Source organism: Aedes aegypti, chromosome 2 (assembly GCF_002204515.2).
Source record: "Aedes aegypti strain LVP_AGWG chromosome 2, AaegL5.0 Primary Assembly, whole genome shotgun sequence".
Classification (NCBI taxonomy): Eukaryota; Metazoa; Arthropoda; class Insecta; order Diptera; family Culicidae; genus Aedes; species Aedes aegypti.
Genome location: NC_035108.1, coordinates 139,574,486 through 139,593,605, shown reverse-complemented (window position 1 = coordinate 139,593,605; position 19,120 = coordinate 139,574,486). Strand labels below are relative to the sequence as shown.

General features: G+C 35.9%; 1 protein-coding gene across 2 annotated transcripts in view; it reads right to left on the bottom strand.

Moving 5' to 3' along the window:
* The window catches only part of LOC5575821, a 326,519-nt gene that overhangs the window by 20,672 nt on the left and 286,727 nt on the right, over nucleotides 1-19,120 (bottom strand). For both annotated transcript variants that reach the window (XM_021842547.1, XM_021842548.1), the window contains 2 exons: nucleotides 15,507-15,716; nucleotides 15,177-15,406 (listed from right to left, as the gene is read on the bottom strand). In XM_021842547.1, coding sequence (XP_021698239.1) covers nucleotides 15,177-15,406; nucleotides 15,507-15,716 — 440 coding nt within the window. The remainder of the gene's footprint in view (nucleotides 1-15,176; nucleotides 15,407-15,506; nucleotides 15,717-19,120) is intronic.

The window sequence follows — 19,120 nt, the reverse complement described above, 5'->3', positions numbered from 1 at the left end:
GAACAAAGTTTTCAAAATGTTATAAAGAATTTATAACATTTTTTTCAATTATTTCAGATCACATTTTTTTCAATTATCTCAATGTCCCCCTAATGGTGTTGTAGCAAATTTTAAGAATCTCAGAAAGGTGATCAATTCATACATTGAGTAGAAGTTATGTGACGAATCAGAATTTCATTGTGAATAAAAAAATTCAAGCTGGTTAAGATAAGATCGAGAAAGCGATATCAGGTAATCATGGAAATTAACCCAATTCATGTATTTAGTTGAACCAAATATTATCGGGATGCATTATTTTAATTTTCACAATTGTTTAGAGAATCCATTGTGTTAGTTTTGAAAAATAATGTTGCTTTTGCTCGAAAGCCAAGTACATAATTTTTAATGTCATAAGAATGAGAATATCATAAATCTTTCCATTAGAGCACGTAAGAAAATGAAACGGGAAAACAACAAGAAGCGTGAAGAAAAGCTTTAAAATTTAATATATTGTTGAGAATTTTTTATGCATATCAATATCTTGACCATCGGAAAAAAGAACAAGATGTATTTCTATAAATAAAAAGTTTTGTACATTCCAGTCAAATTTACTGGTGATAAATTGCATGTACCGAATTATTATACTAATGTTGTCAAATAGACGCATGAGAAATAGTAAATCTCAATTCAAATTTTCGTTCATCTAACTTCATATTAGATCGCCAGAAGCTTGCAAGGTCAAACATTTGACTGGTATTGACCAAAACGTCAAACATTCATTCGATACCTTTGAAATAATGTTAGTTTTAAACAGTATGTTCAAAATATTCTAAAACACAATAAAAAAATCCCATTTTCTATTTTTGTTTATTTTTCTAAAATATTTGGGTTCAAAAATACTGAACCGAAAACTTTCTTTAATTACAGTTGAATTTTCAAAACAATCGTAAAAGTTTTGCCTTCACAACAACGATTTTTAAATATCACTAGGAAATTAGAAGAACAAGGATTCAATAATTGGGTTGTATGGCGGTAGAAAAGTTGCATTTTTTGTAGCTTTATCGAAAAAGCTTGATCTAAGAATTGCGCAATTATTTACGATTCATTATCATACTTTTGACATTATAAATGATAAAAAAAGATTTCAACATATAGACTCAACGACATTTCAATTTACATAATGACAGCTCATTCCGAAGTAAAATTTGTCGAGAGGTGATTCAAAACTGATTTCCAAACTAACTTCAAACGTGTTTTAAAACCAGCTCCAGGACACGGAAAATTATGAAACTTTGCTTTCTGGCTCAATTTTAAACGTAGGATCAGAATATATGAAAAACTGGATAGTCCTAAACAAGCCAGTCTACGTCTTTAAAATCTTAAGAATAAGACAGATATATCTCTACAGTTTCAAGCTTCCAAATGACTGTATAAAATTGTATATAAAGCCTGTCCACGATAAATTTCGGACACGGATGGCGGGTGTACCACAGAAAGTTCGAGAATTTTACAGAAAGAAGGATTAACATCCTTGTCAACTGTTTATTTTGTAGATATAACTCTTTTATTCTGAAATAAACAATTATTTTTGTTGAATTATGAGTAACTTTTTCTTGCTGCCATTATTTGGGTGTCCGAAATTTAACGTGGACAGGCTTTAAAATAGAAATTTGATGACAACACCGTATTTGTTAATTCTTATGGAAAAATAGCATTGTGGTGTTTCCTCAAGTGCGGCGCGTCGTTCCCTTAGAGAAAGGCCGCGTAAAATTTTGCAAGTGCTCTATAGGACTACCGCGCAACGTTTACTATACAAGGATCTTGCAAAGATACTGAAAAATAGAAACTTTGTAATTTGTGTAAAATTGAAAATGCGTTATTCAAAACTTGACAATTAAATGTGTCTGGCAAATCTATTGTATGTCACTTTCGTTGCATGATTTAGCAAATCCGCGATTTTCGCGACTGTTTTTCATTCACCCGCGATTTTTGCGTCTGGCGACATAAATCCGCTACAAATCCGCGAAAATCGCGAAATCCGCGAGAATTGCGAAATTCGCGACTGCTGTAACAGCCCTGTATCTACCAAAAGTTGAATATTTCATAAAGTTTTATCAAAAAGCGAATTTTATATTTATTCGTTTTTTTTTAAACTTATTTTAACTCACCCCGCTTGGAATATTACGCAAAATGTGTATCATTAGACAATATTAAGATTTGGAAGATACGATCAGTCTTCGAGTGAACATGCACCGTGTCCAACTTGAGTACAAGTTCTTCGTGTGCAAGTTTATCTCGAACTTGTACACCAGCTTGTACACAGGTACAAGATGAACGCAAACATCATGGACCTGTATCGTACACAAAAGCGTGGCACAAGATTGTACACAGGTTTGAACATTGAGTTTGTACACGGTTCATTTGTACATTCGTACACATGGTGTACGAACATTGCAGTGAACATTGTCGATGACGCGGTTCGTTCGGATGCGGTTTCAAAAGCGATCGCTTCATGACCATCGCACCACCACGCTCGTGTTATGTTTAGCAACCGAGTTGTGGCCATGGTGCACGTGCTCAATACACTATTGTCGTTTTCGTTTTTAGGAACTGGGTCGGTGATCAACACATAAACAAACCAACGTCAAGCAAATTATAGTTCGGTCGAACCTGAATCGGGTTAGGGTTGAAACTGTTATTCAGAACGGGTTGCGCCAGTTCCAACCTAGGTTCAAAAACGAATTCGACATATGTTTGACCAATTTCAGCTGTAGGGTAAACAGGTTTAATACGCCCCGCCCCCCCCTAAGGAAAAACATGTTTTTTCCAAGGAGAATTCCACCACTTGCTAAGCTTAAAAGGGTCCAGAGCAATCGTCTTCCGGTAAAAGTTTTTGTAATAAGTACAATATTAAAGGATGGGCTTCATTTACAACGAGGCTTGCCTATCGGACCCAGAATTTTACGCCAAAAAGCTGATTTTCGATATTTTTGGTATTTCTATTGGTTGGTCATACTTCCCAAAGATCTTATATGCGCAACATCATTTTTTCGCGGATATTTAAGATATTTAATCATATTTACGTGTTAAAGAAAACGATGGCGCGTCTATTACACGGAGAAAAAAAATATTCTAAAGCCAAACAAACTTTAGATAGATTCAACCAAAATTACAGATCAAATTTCGCACAAACAATGTTTTAGTTTGCTTTAACTTCATAGCGGAATTTGGGGCAAGTGTGCCACTTTAAGCAAATTGTTCTCTAACTTTGCCTAAAGCTTATAAAATCCACCAATTTAGCCTCATGAGATTATTTTCACATCTTTTCATAACCACTGTGCCATTCAAAAAGAAAATAATTTCAAAAAGTATTAGTTTTGAAGCTTCTCAAATATCATCCAAAATAACATATTTTTCGACACTATGGGGCAAGTGTGCCACCGAATAAACATCGCATGTAATTCTACTTGTAATAAAATTTTCTTTATTTCTTATTGATATTACTTACAAAGCAGACGCTAATCGATAATTCAAAAAAATATTTTAAGTTTACCGTTATAAGGGGGGGGGGGATTTATAACAAGGTTCGTAACATGCGTAACTTCCTATTACTTAATTCGAATAACTAAAATGGTTATTTTTGTCCCCATTCAATACAATATATGTATTACCCTTATATTATGGCGAATATGTATTATATTAAACTAGATCAGCATTAAATGACGGTAAAATATTGATGTAGATATGTAAAACGTTAGTTAATAAGCCAAAAACCTGTTATTATTGAATATTTTGAGAAAAATTTCTTTGGGGGGCAAAAATGTCAGTTATTCCCCTACTTTACTTTAAAAACTACTACTGGCGCCTCATTTTAGTTTATTATTATGATTTTGTGGATGATGTTTGCATTTTTATAAATTTCACTCCAATAATGTTTGTTTACCAAATAGGTGGCACACTTGCCCCAATAAGTATACATTTCAACCAAACTGGATATTGTATGTAAAACTAAAAACTTTTTTCGTTCAAATGCCACAATAAGTTACACAATTGAATAGTTTCACGATGTACAGTACGTTATAAAAATCTGTTAATAATTTATCGTTCACCATGCTATTTAGAAACAACGAAATCTTATAAAAATCCACTCAAATTTGGTTGTCTTTGCTCATGTCGATGTAAATACGTGAAAAATAGAGCAATTTTCATCATATTTTGATCATTGTATTGTGAACTATAAGGGAACATATTGTTAAGCTCAAAGAGAAAATATATATTGTAGTTTTTTATAAAAAGCAGGGGTGGCACACTTGCCCCTATGGCACACTTGCCCCAAAGTTCGCTACGTTAGTTCGTTTGTTTATTCATTAGGCAGCGTAAGGGAAGCCCTTTTTAAATACTACCTTCCTGTCGTAAAACGTTTCATTTCATACAATTCTTATGTCTACTAACATTATTAAAATTTTCTTTTCTTAACTTACTGTCTACAATTCCAAAATATCAAGACAGCCCCTCTTAAAATTTGCTTCCTATGTTAAGTGTTTGATTACGGGAGGCATGGAAACAAACTAAAATTCTAGATTGATTTTAAAGCAAAGCCATATTTAAATTCATCCAAAATTTGTTTAAAATAATACAGTTCTTCTTTGTTTTATTTGACAGTTCTAGAAACAATCAATATCTTGGGTTATTTCAACGTGAATTCATTAGGTTGAATTCACCAAACATTAGCTAGAATTAACCAAGATCCAGGATTGACTTAACCTTCCATCCTAGCAGGAAATATAGTCCTATTATTGTTAAGAAAAAATATCAAAAATTAAATTATTTGCAATATATTTTGTCGTTATTTATACAAAAAATGGTAATCAATTAGAGCAGTTATTTTAAGAAATAAATCTGGATGATGACACCTTCGTAAAGATCCTGTAGCCACACAGCTCTTGTGAACAAACTACCGTTTTCCGATTGTTGAATTTCTGGTATTTCAGTCATTTCATTAATTTATCATCTGTTGGAAAAGCATTGAATAAGTACATTTTAAAATTTGTTAGACGTGATTCTTCTTACCTTTTAAGCAGACCGTGTTTGTGGTCTGGCATCTTGCATAACGTATAAGTAAAGTTCATTCTATATGGTTGCTTTCAGTTTAGAACAATCTGTTAATTTATTGTGCTCATTGGTATCAGTTAAACTACTTCAGCATTTTATTTACTTATTTATGGTGAATCAGTCACAAGAAAAAAAAATCGAATCTACAATTTAACTAAAAAAAACGAAGTACTGCAAAATACTGACACAATTCAAAATAAATTAACCTCAAATGTAAACGATGCTTTACCGGAGATCTATAGGAGATTATATTATAATATGAACCAACTAATTGTTGCCAGTATTGACCACAAAAAAAATTTTTTTTTTTCAATATAATTTATTTGGTAGGCCCAACCGTACAAACAATATAGTGCATCGATTCAAAATAGAACATTTGTTCAATTAATCTAATATTTCAGTTTGAATTGCATTGTTTGCAACTAAAGCAAAAAACCTAATATTTAGTATAAACAAAGATTCTGCTGGTTAGAATCCGCTAGAATTTTAGTTTGGAACAAAACTGATTTAAATTGAAATAAAGTCGTGATTTCAGTTAGAAACAAACAATTATATTAGTTTGTTTCGAACAAAATTATTTCTTTCAAACAACAAAATTGTGCTTAAAAACAACCAAATATATAGTTTGAAATTCAACAATTTTTTCTGTTGTTTCAAACTTGTCAGATTTTTCTCCGTGTAATAACGTAAATAACACCAGTAAAATCGATAAATTTATAAGCATCCAGAAACCCTCTATGGTCATAGAGGGGTAGAGAACCTAATTAGCGTACAATTAAGTCTATCTCAACACAGTGCATTTTTATATTTGATTTTCTATTGGTTGATAAGCTTTAAAAACCGAGTACTGATTTGTTGAAGTTTTCGGTTTGACATGTCCTAAGGGTTCATTCATAAATTTCATAACGCTGAAAGGGGTGGGTGGGTGTCCTCGTGCTGTTACGCGTCATACAAAATTTGTAAAATGTTCATACAAAAAGCGTTACAAGGGGGTGGGTGGGTGTCAAAAATGGCCATTTTTGGCGTTATGAAATTTGTGAATAAACCCTAAAAATAAAACCTTTTTTGAAATTATTGTGATTTACAGAATTTGATATTGCTGTTTGCGTTTGACGTGCAAATCCAATCTAACTGAGCATCAAACTGCCGTTATACGCATAATTGTCCCATGTTACATTTTGTGCATTTTGACTTTTTGTCATTAAACAGTTTATTTTAACGTATAGTTTTAGAAAACACTCACCAAAAATTAACTTTGTTCGGAAACTCAATGAAAAGCAAGCCAAGTCATTTTGTCCCATTGTTGAATTTCCACGCATAACTGTCCCACTACTGTATTTCTACGCATAACTGTCACACTATACAATTCGCTGCGCTGAACTCGAGCAAAATATTCAGTAGGCAGTTTTGAATTAGCTGGTGTTTGGGAAAATCGTTTTGAACATCTTCTAATGCTGGCTTTACATCCCATGTGGAACACAACCCGTTTTATGTTTTTTTTCTAGCTGGCAACATTAAACTTCATAAATTTCCAAATCAAGGCTAAAGAAGTGTAACTCAAAGGTTCTTGGATGACGTGATAACATGCCAGGTTGTTTTGGATACCCTGTTCCCCAGAGAAAGTGGCCATTATATTGGCGGTTCTGAGACTTGCGACATATAAAACGTGATGAATTTGCAAATCAAGTCAAAAGAAGAATAGTCAAGAGGTTTCAGATGACCTGACCACATACTGGGTTATTACGGATAATTGGTTCTTCGGCGCAAGTGGCAAATATGTTGGGGTTCTTAAACTTAATTTGCGATGTATCAAATATCATGATTTTGAAAACCAAGTCCAAAGAAATGTCAAATCGTGTGATGATTTGTATCGTGAATTTTGAGTTAAATATTAATTCCGCAGAATAACCTTGAATTCGCAGATGAGTTTCTGTCAAGCCTGTAGCTGGAAGAGTCGATATAAGAATTTATTACATCTTATAAACTCTCTAACTTACTCATCCACTCTTTCTATCACTAACTCATACATTGTCTCATTATCACACATACAGAAAACTTTGCTTTCCATCTCATACTATAAAATCGTATTTCTTCACTTCCCCACACGTGGCTCCGTTTGGCACATGTCACTTGAGCCTTCATTAGGTGCCTTAACATAGTCTTGAGGTTATACGTCCTCTACATTCGGTACAATATATACGTAAGAACGGTCATCTACAGCAGTATGCTTAGCACATAATTGGTCACTACTTTCAGTGGGACTTTTATTCGTAGAAATTCACCAAAAACCTCGTATTTCTAGGCATAACAGTCCCACTTTGAATTTCGTAGCTAAATTTACTTTTTTCCAGTAACACAAACTCTTGACTCTAATAAACACGCTATTCTTTATACTATTGTAAAGATTTTAATTTAATTTACCACACACCTGGTCACTACGAGGCCGAAATGAGTTAAAATCTTTAAACGCGTTTTTCTCGATTGCATGTTTTAGAACATGGGACAATTATGCGTATAACGGCAGCAAATGCGGTAACACAAAGTAACCAAAGGATACTTAGCAACCATGATGCATATCACCGCCAACCTAGCAAAGAAAATCGAATTTTGACTTCGCCTTCCTTGTTGAAAATCTTACCGCATTTGGTGTTCCCGCATTTGATATTTGCATTTCAAATGCACGCAGCAATATATGATCCAATATGCTACGTCCTCTGGTTAAACCCCCTCCTGCCCTCTCTTCTCACCATCAATCCCCAGTAATTGGATTCTATCGGGGCCAATAAAAATCACAGAAATGTAGAAATCAGATCTCAAGATGTTTATTGCGGCACTTGTTTGCTACTGATTGCTACTAGCCGCACTGAGAGGGGTGTTTCTCGGTGCTCAGTTTTACGATGGATGATAATCGCACGGTAGCACTTTGCGATAACGGTTATTCGATTAGGCAATGGGAGATATAAAGAAGAGCGTAGGGAAAGGAAAATATCATCAAAAAATTATAGCTTCTCATAAATATCTACAAGGCTGTTACAAAAACTTCAAAATTTAACCCGCGAAAATCGCGACTACCACAACTGGATCCGCGTTTGGAGGCAGCAATCCGCGTCAAAAAAAAAAAAATTGAAAATTTTCAATTAGGACACCTGGACCAATGGTTGTGGAAGTATCAGTACTTCAAATTACAAACAATAGGTCACAACGAATATTTTCGATAAAACCGCCATATTCTATTTTCCGTCCAAAAGAATGCTAATCCAGTCATGTCAAAATTTCAGCTTATCATCTGACGAAATGTTATATAAAAATTAAGTTTTCTCTAAGATTTAAATTCTTTGCCACAGTAGTTACTGTCAAGTTGCATTAGTGGTTCAATTAATGAAAGCAATGTTTCAAATGAATGTGTTGAAAAAAAACTTAGAGATGTTCTGCATGCACCATTTGAAAGAATTCAATTGCTGCTACGAGGGAAAAAAATAAATCTATATTTAAATGAAATATTTTGTTTAAAACACAATACCTCAGGTAATTTCATCTACAAAAATAATTTTATTTGTTGACATCTCTTGTTTAACATACAAAGAGCAACGAATCCCATATATGAGACTTATCATTATTTTATTTTTTTTCAGGTTATTCATAATTGGTAGCGAAAACTTAATTGAAATGTTTGCTCATGATTGGATGGAATCAATCGTTGACCATGGTACGCCATGCAAAAGAACAAAGTTTTCAAAATGTTATAAAGAATTTATAACATTTTTTTCAATTATTTCAGATCACATTTTTTTCAATTATCTCAATGTCCCCCTAATGGTGTTGTAGCAAATTTTAAGAATCTCAGAAAGGTGATCAATTCATACATTGAGTAGAAGTTATGTGACGAATCAGAATTTCATTGTGAATAAAAAAATTCAAGCTGGTTAAGATAAGATCGAGAAAGCGATATCAGGTAATCATGGAAATTAACCCAATTCATGTATTTAGTTGAACCAAATATTATCGGGATGCATTATTTTAATTTTCACAATTGTTTAGAGAATCCATTGTGTTAGTTTTGAAAAATAATGTTGCTTTTGCTCGAAAGCCAAGTACATAATTTTTAATGTCATAAGAATGAGAATATCATAAATCTTTCCATTAGAGCACGTAAGAAAATGAAACGGGAAAACAACAAGAAGCGTGAAGAAAAGCTTTAAAATTTAATATATTGTTGAGAATTTTTTATGCATATCAATATCTTGACCATCGGAAAAAAGAACAAGATGTATTTCTATAAATAAAAAGTTTTGTACATTCCAGTCAAATTTACTGGTGATAAATTGCATGTACCGAATTATTATACTAATGTTGTCAAATAGACGCATGAGAAATAGTAAATCTCAATTCAAATTTTCGTTCATCTAACTTCATATTAGATCGCCAGAAGCTTGCAAGGTCAAACATTTGACTGGTATTGACCAAAACGTCAAACATTCATTCGATACCTTTGAAATAATGTTAGTTTTAAACAGTATGTTCAAAATATTCTAAAACACAATAAAAAAATCCCATTTTCTATTTTTGTTTATTTTTCTAAAATATTTGGGTTCAAAAATACTGAACCGAAAACTTTCTTTAATTACAGTTGAATTTTCAAAACAATCGTAAAAGTTTTGCCTTCACAACAACGATTTTTAAATATCACTAGGAAATTAGAAGAACAAGGATTCAATAATTGGGTTGTATGGCGGTAGAAAAGTTGCATTTTTTGTAGCTTTATCGAAAAAGCTTGATCTAAGAATTGCGCAATTATTTGCGATTCATTATCATACTTTTGACATTATAAATGATAAAAAAAGATTTCAACATATAGACTCAACGACATTTCAATTTACATAATGACAGCTCATTCCGAAGTAAAATTTGTCGAGAGGTGATTCAAAACTGATTTCCAAACTAACTTCAAACGTGTTTTAAAACCAGCTCCAGGACACGGAAAATTATGAAACTTTGCTTTCTGGCTCAATTTTAAACGTAGGATCAGAATATATGAAAAACTGGATAGTCCTAAACAAGCCAGTCTACGTCTTTAAAATCTTAAGAATAAGACAGATATATCTCTACAGTTTCAAGCTTCCAAATGACTGTATAAAATTGTATATAAAGCCTGTCCACGATAAATTTCGGACACGGATGGCGGGTGTACCACAGAAAGTTCGAGAATTTTACAGAAAGAAGGATTAACATCCTTGTCAACTGTTTATTTTGTAGATATAACTCTTTTATTCTGAAATAAACAATTATTTTTGTTGAATTATGAGTAACTTTTTCTTGCTGCCATTATTTGGGTGTCCGAAATTTAACGTGGACAGGCTTTAAAATAGAAATTTGATGACAACACCGTATTTGTTAATTCTTATGGAAAAATAGCATTGTGGTGTTTCCTCAAGTGCGGCGCGTCGTTCCCTTAGAGAAAGGCCGCGTAAAATTTTGCAAGTGCTCTATAGGACTACCGCGCAACGTTTACTATACAAGGATCTTGCAAAGATACTGAAAAATAGAAACTTTGTAATTTGTGTAAAATTGAAAATGCGTTATTCAAAACTTGACAATTAAATGTGTCTGGCAAATCTATTGTATGTCACTTTCGTTGCATGATTTAGCAAATCCGCGATTTTCGCGACTGTTTTTCATTCACCCGCGATTTTTGCGTCTGGCGACATAAATCCGCTACAAATCCGCGAAAATCGCGAAATCCGCGAGAATTGCGAAATTCGCGACTGCTGTAACAGCCCTGTATCTACCAAAAGTTGAATATTTCATAAAGTTTTATCAAAAAGCGAATTTTATATTTATTCGTTTTTTTTTAAACTTATTTTAACTCACCCCGCTTGGAATATTACGCAAAATGTGTATCATTAGACAATATTAAGATTTGGACGATAGTTCTACGAAAAGTTGAATGCTTCCAAAAAAAGCTTCGCAAGCCTAAATGTGTAGGAGAGACTGGGCCTTCCTTAGCCGAATGGTCAGAGTTAGCGGCAACAAAGCAAAGCCATGATGAAGGTGTCTGAGTTCTATTCCCGGGCGGTCCAGGGTATTTTCGTAATGGAAATTTCTTTAACTTCCCTGGGCATAAGATATCATCGTACCTGCCCACACGATAGACGAATGCGAAAATGGCAACTTAGGCAAAGAAAGCTCACAGTTAATAACTGTGGGAGTGATCATAAGAACACTACGCTGGGAAGCCGGCTCTGTCCCAGTGGGGACGTTAATGCCAAGAAGAAGAAGAAGAAGGTGGCTGAAGAGACTTGATCATCTCTTCTTAATGCGGATGGCACTTTGCAGGAAAAACGTAATTTGACGAGATTTTTGCACAGGATCTCAAGTAGCGTATAAATACCGCCTTATCTAAGTGAACATATCTTGAAAAAAATATATGAAAAGCCCTATTTAAATTACATACATACATGTTAAATGCAAGCTTTCAATTGATATTATGTTTAAACATATCGAAGCTGAGCTGAAACCGTTTTTTCGCTTTGAAAATCTGGTTGGTCGATATAGGCCACCAGAACTAGTTTCGGCCAGAGATTTAACTTCGCTACCTGAAGTGACCAATTACATTGATTTCTTATAAGAGTGGCCAAATTAGGAGTATCCTGACCAGATTAGGTGTATGGGAGTTAAAATTAGAAGGAAAATGAATAATTTTGCTTATGATTGGAATTAGTTTGGACGAGTAAATGAATGTAGTTCCACCATGATCTACACACAAAAGATTTCATGCTAATTTGCTTTGTCAAACGGTATATAATCTGCTAAGGTTACGACTGACGTTTGGTCAAAATCGGTGCGTCTACCCTAAACATGTTTTGTAGAATCATAGATAACGAAATGGTTCTAAATTGAGTTTTCCTAATTTTGTTCTTCCACTGACATGTTTTATGAAACGACTGTTTGAACAGAGGTAATATTTTTTTTTATAATTAAGCCATTATATTGAAAGAGCCTATTCAAATATATAAAATTCCTGAAAATTTCCTAGTAATTTATTTGTGAATGATATTACGATATGATGGTTTTTGAAGTTTGCAAGATCTTTATTTGGTCAGCGTGAAACCAAAAACCTAAATGTCCATTACTCAAAGATTGTTGCCCCAAATTGCCTCATTTCACAACATACTTTCATCAATGTATTGTTTCGAAGAGTGAATATCTGAATACGATAAAAATTCTGTAGCCTGAGATATTTGCGTGAGTTATAGCTACGCGTCGCCCAAGTAACCAGTAAGCACGATAATGCGGCACGGTAACAGCATTATATGCGCATCTAGGGTAATCATTTGATGCATGTCAGTTTTACATACGCATATAATGCTATTATAATGCCAGAAAAGGCGAAATAGCGTGCCACTATAGTGCCAAGATATAACCGTGCTTCTCTGCACGACTAATGCTGATATAAGACCACGTGAGAAACGTCAGTTGTTTTCGCCCGGTTTTTAGGGCGAATATTTTGTGTTTTCGCGTACGCAGCCAGAGAGCTTTCGCGTATGCGGCCAAGCAACTGGCACACGAAGTAAATAGATGAATGAATGAAAACGGAAACCTCTAATAGTATGCAAAAAGTGTAATAAAATGATACAGATAGTACTTCTCCGTATTAGACATATTCGTTTTGGTAGTTTTCATCCTTTTGAGGACTTGCAATTGCCGCATTTTGATCCTCGTTTTATGATGATGAAATTCCTCATTTTGCGTCTCGAACCTTCGACACCCTTTTGGTTGAGTTGTTATAGTCCAGCTCCTTTGCTCCTTCGGCCACATAAGATGAATAGTATTGGAAAGAAGAGTGTCGAATATAAACCATCACTTTTCCCATCATAAAACCTGCAATTGTAGTAGTGAGAAGATTTATGTTTGATTCCCTCTTACCATTATATGCAAACACAAAGCACGTGGTATATCTGTCAAAACACTGGATGGCATTTAAACATGCCCTGTAATCGAAAATAAAGCCAATATAGTGCTTATTTCATGCCTGTATGCATCAGACTTAGAAGCATTAATGATGCTGTAATAGGGTTTCTATGCAGCGGAAGTGCTGTTATAAGGTGTGTAAGCATTTGTGGTGCTATTATAATGCATGTACGCATCTATGATGCTGATTAAGGGCTTATTATTAGTGCTTATGGTTACTTGGGCGGTCCCTCAAGGAATTTCGGAATATCTCAGGATCCAGTTGACCAATGATCAATATCCACATAGATTCTAAAACTAGATAAGTTGTTTGAAAACTTGTGAAATAATGGTGCAAAGTATCGAGAAACAAAAAAGTTATCAAGGTTTCAAAATTTTTATTTCGGTGAAAAATTAAGCTGCCAGTTGATGAGTTAAGATTGTTGTTAGCCGTATGAAAGCTCTCTAGTTAATATTATTTGACTCAATTAAAAATAACTGCTACTACGACTTATTCTTTACTATCTGATGGATACCCAGTTCTGACATTGCCATTTCGTATAGATGAAGTACAGTGGGTTTCCCTCAAACATCTTGAAGAGAAGAAGCACATTTTTTTACTTATGAAGATAAAACTAACGTTTGTTCAAAGTCGTCTTGAAAGGTCTCTCAAGTGACTATAAGTCACCTGAAGAGATCAAAAATGGAATAAATGATTTACTTGGATTTTCCCCAGTTCAAGTAATCATTATGAAAAAGAGAACCCAATCTGGCATTGTTCGGAAAGGGCTTTCTGAAGAATATTATTTAGTTCACTTTATCAAAAAAGATCTAAATAATATTAAAACTTTAGAAAAAGCTAGACTTATGACTTATGTCCGTCTGACATGGGAACATTTCCAGAAACCTGAAGGAAATTACCAGAACCCCGTCGGTGCCAAAAGTTGGGTTATGGTACAAAAAAAAATGCCGCATGGATGCTAAATGCATGATTTGCCGAGGTCGTCTGTCCAGTGAAGGAAGATACCGATAAGTTCATATGCTCGAATTGCGGGGGCAATCATAAATCAAATTGTTAGGCTTGCTCTTCGCGTAGGCTAGTCGTCGAGGCTCGTGCCAGGCAGATGAACAGTAATATCCGTTACGATAACGGTCGTTTCCGGAATTTGCCTGGTAGAGTATCGAACAATGCTCATTTCTTATAAGCAGGTGAAACCAACTCACCTGTAAAAAAATCTGAACTGCTACGGCAAATGAAATGTAATATGTTGTTAACAAAATGTTAATAAAATCTTAAATTTGTTTTACCAAATTTGGATGATAGTGTTGTCTAACAACACAGAACACCTAGATAAAAGAAATGAATGTAATGTTTGGAAAAATACTTATAAAGAAATTAAAAAAAATATCGAGTCAATTTGTTTGCTTCGCTGATGATGTCAAGAAAATCGGAAAACATTCGGAAAGGTAACTGATGTATAAACTTATCTGAAAAGCGGCAGTAAAATCTGGACTTGTGTTAAATACGAAGTATACGCGTTAGAAAGTAGAGCCGATGCCGACAGGCCGATCCCTGGCGTTTTTAATTCCCTAAGGACTGCTTAGCCAACATTGTTTCAATAACATTACCTCAGTCGAAGCTCATCCAAATATCTTTGAAGCGTCTAACCTACAATTTGAATTAAATTCTGTTCTTTTCACTTGGGAAACATCTCAGCTATTTAAACAAAATTACCATCTTGTAGAAATCCCACTCAACTTCCAACCTTTGTTTTCGCAGAGTTAAAAATCTAATTTCAATTAAATTCCATTGCGTTTCAATCGTAGAAAAATAGCCTCTCGTACCAATCCTAGCAGTTAGTGTCTATCGAAAAGAATGCCCAAAACGCGAATGCCTGTGGCATTCTGCGCGCTCCCAAAAATGTTAATGATTTCAGGATTAAACAATCCGAAGTACATTTCCGGCACCATTTCGCGAAAAATCACGCGAGGAATGATTTAATTAGAATGATTTCTCTACCGGGAACAAGTGAGACTGCCACTCGCGTACAGGAACGATGAGTTTTTGAATATTTATGAGTACTCTACTGTTATTCAATTAGCGGATTCCTTTTGTACAAACGATTTGAGCTTCTTACCTCATCCAGCGGGCATCCGGTGGACCGCAGTACGGCGTGTGATTGCAGTATCAGCAATTTGAGCAGCTTATCCTTGATCTCCGCCAACTGGGTCGGTTTGCTTCGCAGGATGGTGATCTTGAGCGTGACAACCGAGGTCAGCTCCCCGAGGATGTCGTTTACCGAGACCAGCGGATTATCGGAGATGGCGTCCAACGAGAGGGCCTTCCAGTTCTTGATGGAAATTGATCCTGGATTTAAAAAAGTATGCGGATTTATGTGTACGTTCCATATGGAAGTGGAAAGATGATTGATTTTTTCGCTATTTGATTGGCATAATAATCAATTTACCTCTGGCTGCGTTGGAAATCTCCGAGGAATAGCCAAGCCGTTGCAAGGCAGTAGTGACGATATCGCAGAATGGCGTCGCTGCCGGGATGATGACGTAGCTGTCGGTTTCGATGTTGGGTCGCCGTTTCCAGGGACTTCGGGCGTCAAAGTTCAACGTGGCTTGTAGGGAGCTGACCGATTCTACCACGCAGTGAAGTGGCAAGGATTTAGCTGCGGAAGGGAAAAGCAAAGCACAAGAAAATGGATCCCGGTTAATAAAGCGAAAAACTTAAAACTCGTCAATGTCGTGTCGATAAAATCTTCCAATAATCTTTAAATACCGTTTCCGAGTAGCGTACAGCTCCCAGAAACGACTGATGCGAAGAGCAAGCGGAAATTTTAATCCCTTTTCACTCAGCTCGGCGGAGAGTATATCGAGCAGCCAGTCGTGCACTATAAAAGCAAACAATCTTTGGCCCGGGAGGATTGGGAGCTTGACAGTTCAGTGCGCTCTATCTAAAACCCCACGCGCTCCCGGCTCTGACACCGAGGAGATAATTCCATTTCAAAAATCATAAAATCAACATTTTAAAACATTTTTGCTTCGTCAAAATTATTAGCTGCCAACAGGGTGAGCTCGATGCGAAAAAAAACGAATCTCATCCTCCTTAACCTTTAAAAATTATCTCTTCATTAAATTTGATTCCCCCATCATCTTTCTCGGCTTGGCGCGCGTATTGCCGAAACGATTGCGATTGCCGATGGGAATTATCATCCCAGCCCCGGCAGCAGCGGCGTCATCATTGGTACCGCACACCCTTCAATCTCATTCCGAGGAAAGCGGTTTGGCGCCAGACGCAGGGCCGGCTGTGAAAACAGTTTGTTTTATGGTAGACTGGCCAGAGCTTCATAGGATGAAAGCGGTACAAATGAAGGTTGAAATGCCAAGAAGTTCGTTAGCACGTTTTTTTTTGTATAATGTGTAATATACAGCTTTGAGTTTCGATAAAAACATACCAATAAATTAACAGAAATTACATTGATAAACTCAAATTCTTCTGTCATTGATTTCCCAGGATTTTTTCCACTATATTCAAGAATGAAATTAAAATCTAAAACTACTGTATAAAAGTTTTATTTTGGAAGTATCAAAAATTAGAAAACTTGTTTGCTGAACAATATAACACTGAATTTGGTTTAAATTACTAAAAAATGTTTGATATATAAATCTCCTACATTTTTCTAGCAATTCTTATGGTCCTGTGAAATTGTAAGCATTTTCGGTGGTAATTTAAAAGCGGCCCAAATATGATGAATATTAAATATACATTACCAAGGAGATGTTTTGAAAAATATTCCAATTACGTTAGTACTTTATTGTAAGATTGCTGCCTATCATTATTAACTTTATTAACGAGATTTGCAGCCCGAGGCTGGCTTATCTCGGTGAAAAAAGAAAAAGTTGAGGATACAGGAGGGGTATCCCTAAACAATGTTGCTGGACAGTTTTGAACGTAATCCAAATCTCGTCGAAGTTCGTCAAATCTCATCAAAAATATCTGCTGCCTTAAGTTGGATCCTCTCATAGGCGGGATCATATTGAAGCGCTCGGCTGGTGATGTTGTACTGCCTTCTGGGGTATTTGTAGACAGGGCAGTTACTGATGATGTGCTCGACGATGTTCCTGGTGTTACAATATCCAGTTTAGTTTACGTGGCCTGAATGTAGGGATGCCTGTTGATACATGATCCAATCGCTTGCAGAGTCACTCACAACAAGGACTCCTTGCTATCCTCAGCGACCGCAAGGTAGATTGCTGCTGCTTCGGTGGAAAACACCGAACACTGTTGTGGCAGGCGGTATGCCAGGTTCAAGCTGGTGCCGTGGATACCAATGCCCACTCGGGCCGCTAGCTTGGAATCATCCCTGTAGCGTACTTCGGTGTCACTGTATCTTTCCTCCAATACTTGCCGGAACCATGTTTTAACCGCTGCAGGTGTCGCGCCTGTTCGAAATTTAGATTTAATCGAGAAATCGAAGGTGATCTCTCAGGCCTCCGAGCTTCTCGGTCCTACACGGTGGAACCGGCCACAGCACTCAGGGCATAGTTGACCTGCTCTTCGAGAAAGCAAACTTGCCCGTCGTCCTCCGTGCGATCCAGATAGCTGACTTCTTGTTTGTAAATAACCATCGCTGCCTTCTGGCGGAAAGGAAGTATACCGGCTTTTGCGCAGGCGGCGGCCGGAGTTAAAGGAAGTACCCAGACAACCAGAAATCGCATGAAAGTTCATGTTACAACTCGTTTATTCATACTAATTACATCAAACTCGCAAAACATCGTTGATAAACTCGTCAGATTGATGAGCTTCCTCGCATAAAACACTTTTCTTCTGAGTTCATTTGTACATTTTGTTTCGTCCCGTACACTCGTACAAAGTAAGTCGAATAAATCCGTAGCAGCTGTCAAATCGACATTTGTTATCATCAGTTAAGTCGCATAAGATCACAGGTTAGTTCGGTGGAATATTTATACACTCGCATTGTATGTTATTATTCATCACATAATATATGCACGCATATCGCCTCCACTTTTGTACGTAGAAGGCCTTTTCGCGACATCTTATAAGTGAAATGTTGCACATACAAAGCCTCCAGGTGATTTCGTTATACGTACATTTTGGTTGTCTGGGTAGGCCCGATAATGTTCTCGCAGTACTGTTATATGTCAGAAACAGGCGGGACACTATTGTGTCGAATGCTCAGCAGGTTAGCTCGACTCCGTAAAGGAATCGTCTGTTGATGGTATGGTGTCAGCTACGCGCTGTCGGGTTGCTCTGCCGCTTGTGGTGCTTATACCTGGATGGCGCTTGAGCCACCAAGTTTACTTATAATCTCTTGTAAGTTTTACGAACGGTTACAATACTCCGGATCAGCCTTACCCGATTTTTGCAGGCCTCTTTGACACAGTCGAAGTAAGTCTTCTTCTTCTTCTTGACATTAACGTCTCCACTGGGACAGAGCCAGCTACTCAGCGTACCTCAAAGTACCTTATTCGAGTTTTCCAACAATTCTGGTAGAGCTTCTTCCGGAATCCTTTTCAGAGCAATTTAAAGAAATGTTTGATTTTTCCGATAGAATGTTTTACACTGGATAAACATTGTTTGATTTATCGATAATTTAGGAAGAAGGTTACCTGAAGTACATTAGGTGCGATAAGAAAATTCCTGTTCCTTTCTCTTTAAACAATACTTTTGAGGAATATTTTTCATTTTACTTTATCTTAAAGCTGCCTTGAAAATTGCATTCAAAATTATTAGATGAAATATGCCAAAATTATTGATTTTTTGAACACATTGATAGCCTATTTTGCCAAGAACAAAAATTTTACTGGGATTGTGTTAATGGGATCAATTTAAACGTCCGGTGTTATACAGAACTGACCCGATTTTGTCAGCCCCTTTTTTTCGGATTTTTTTTTGTTTGTAATTCTCATTTTGTCGAATTTTGTCCAATTGTTTTACGCTGCTATGAATATGCATAACATAAGGCAGAAAGAACCTTCAAAAATTGTTTGTATTTTCATTAAGACACAAAGCAAGATCTGAAAAAGGGGCTGATGAAATCGGGTCATCTAT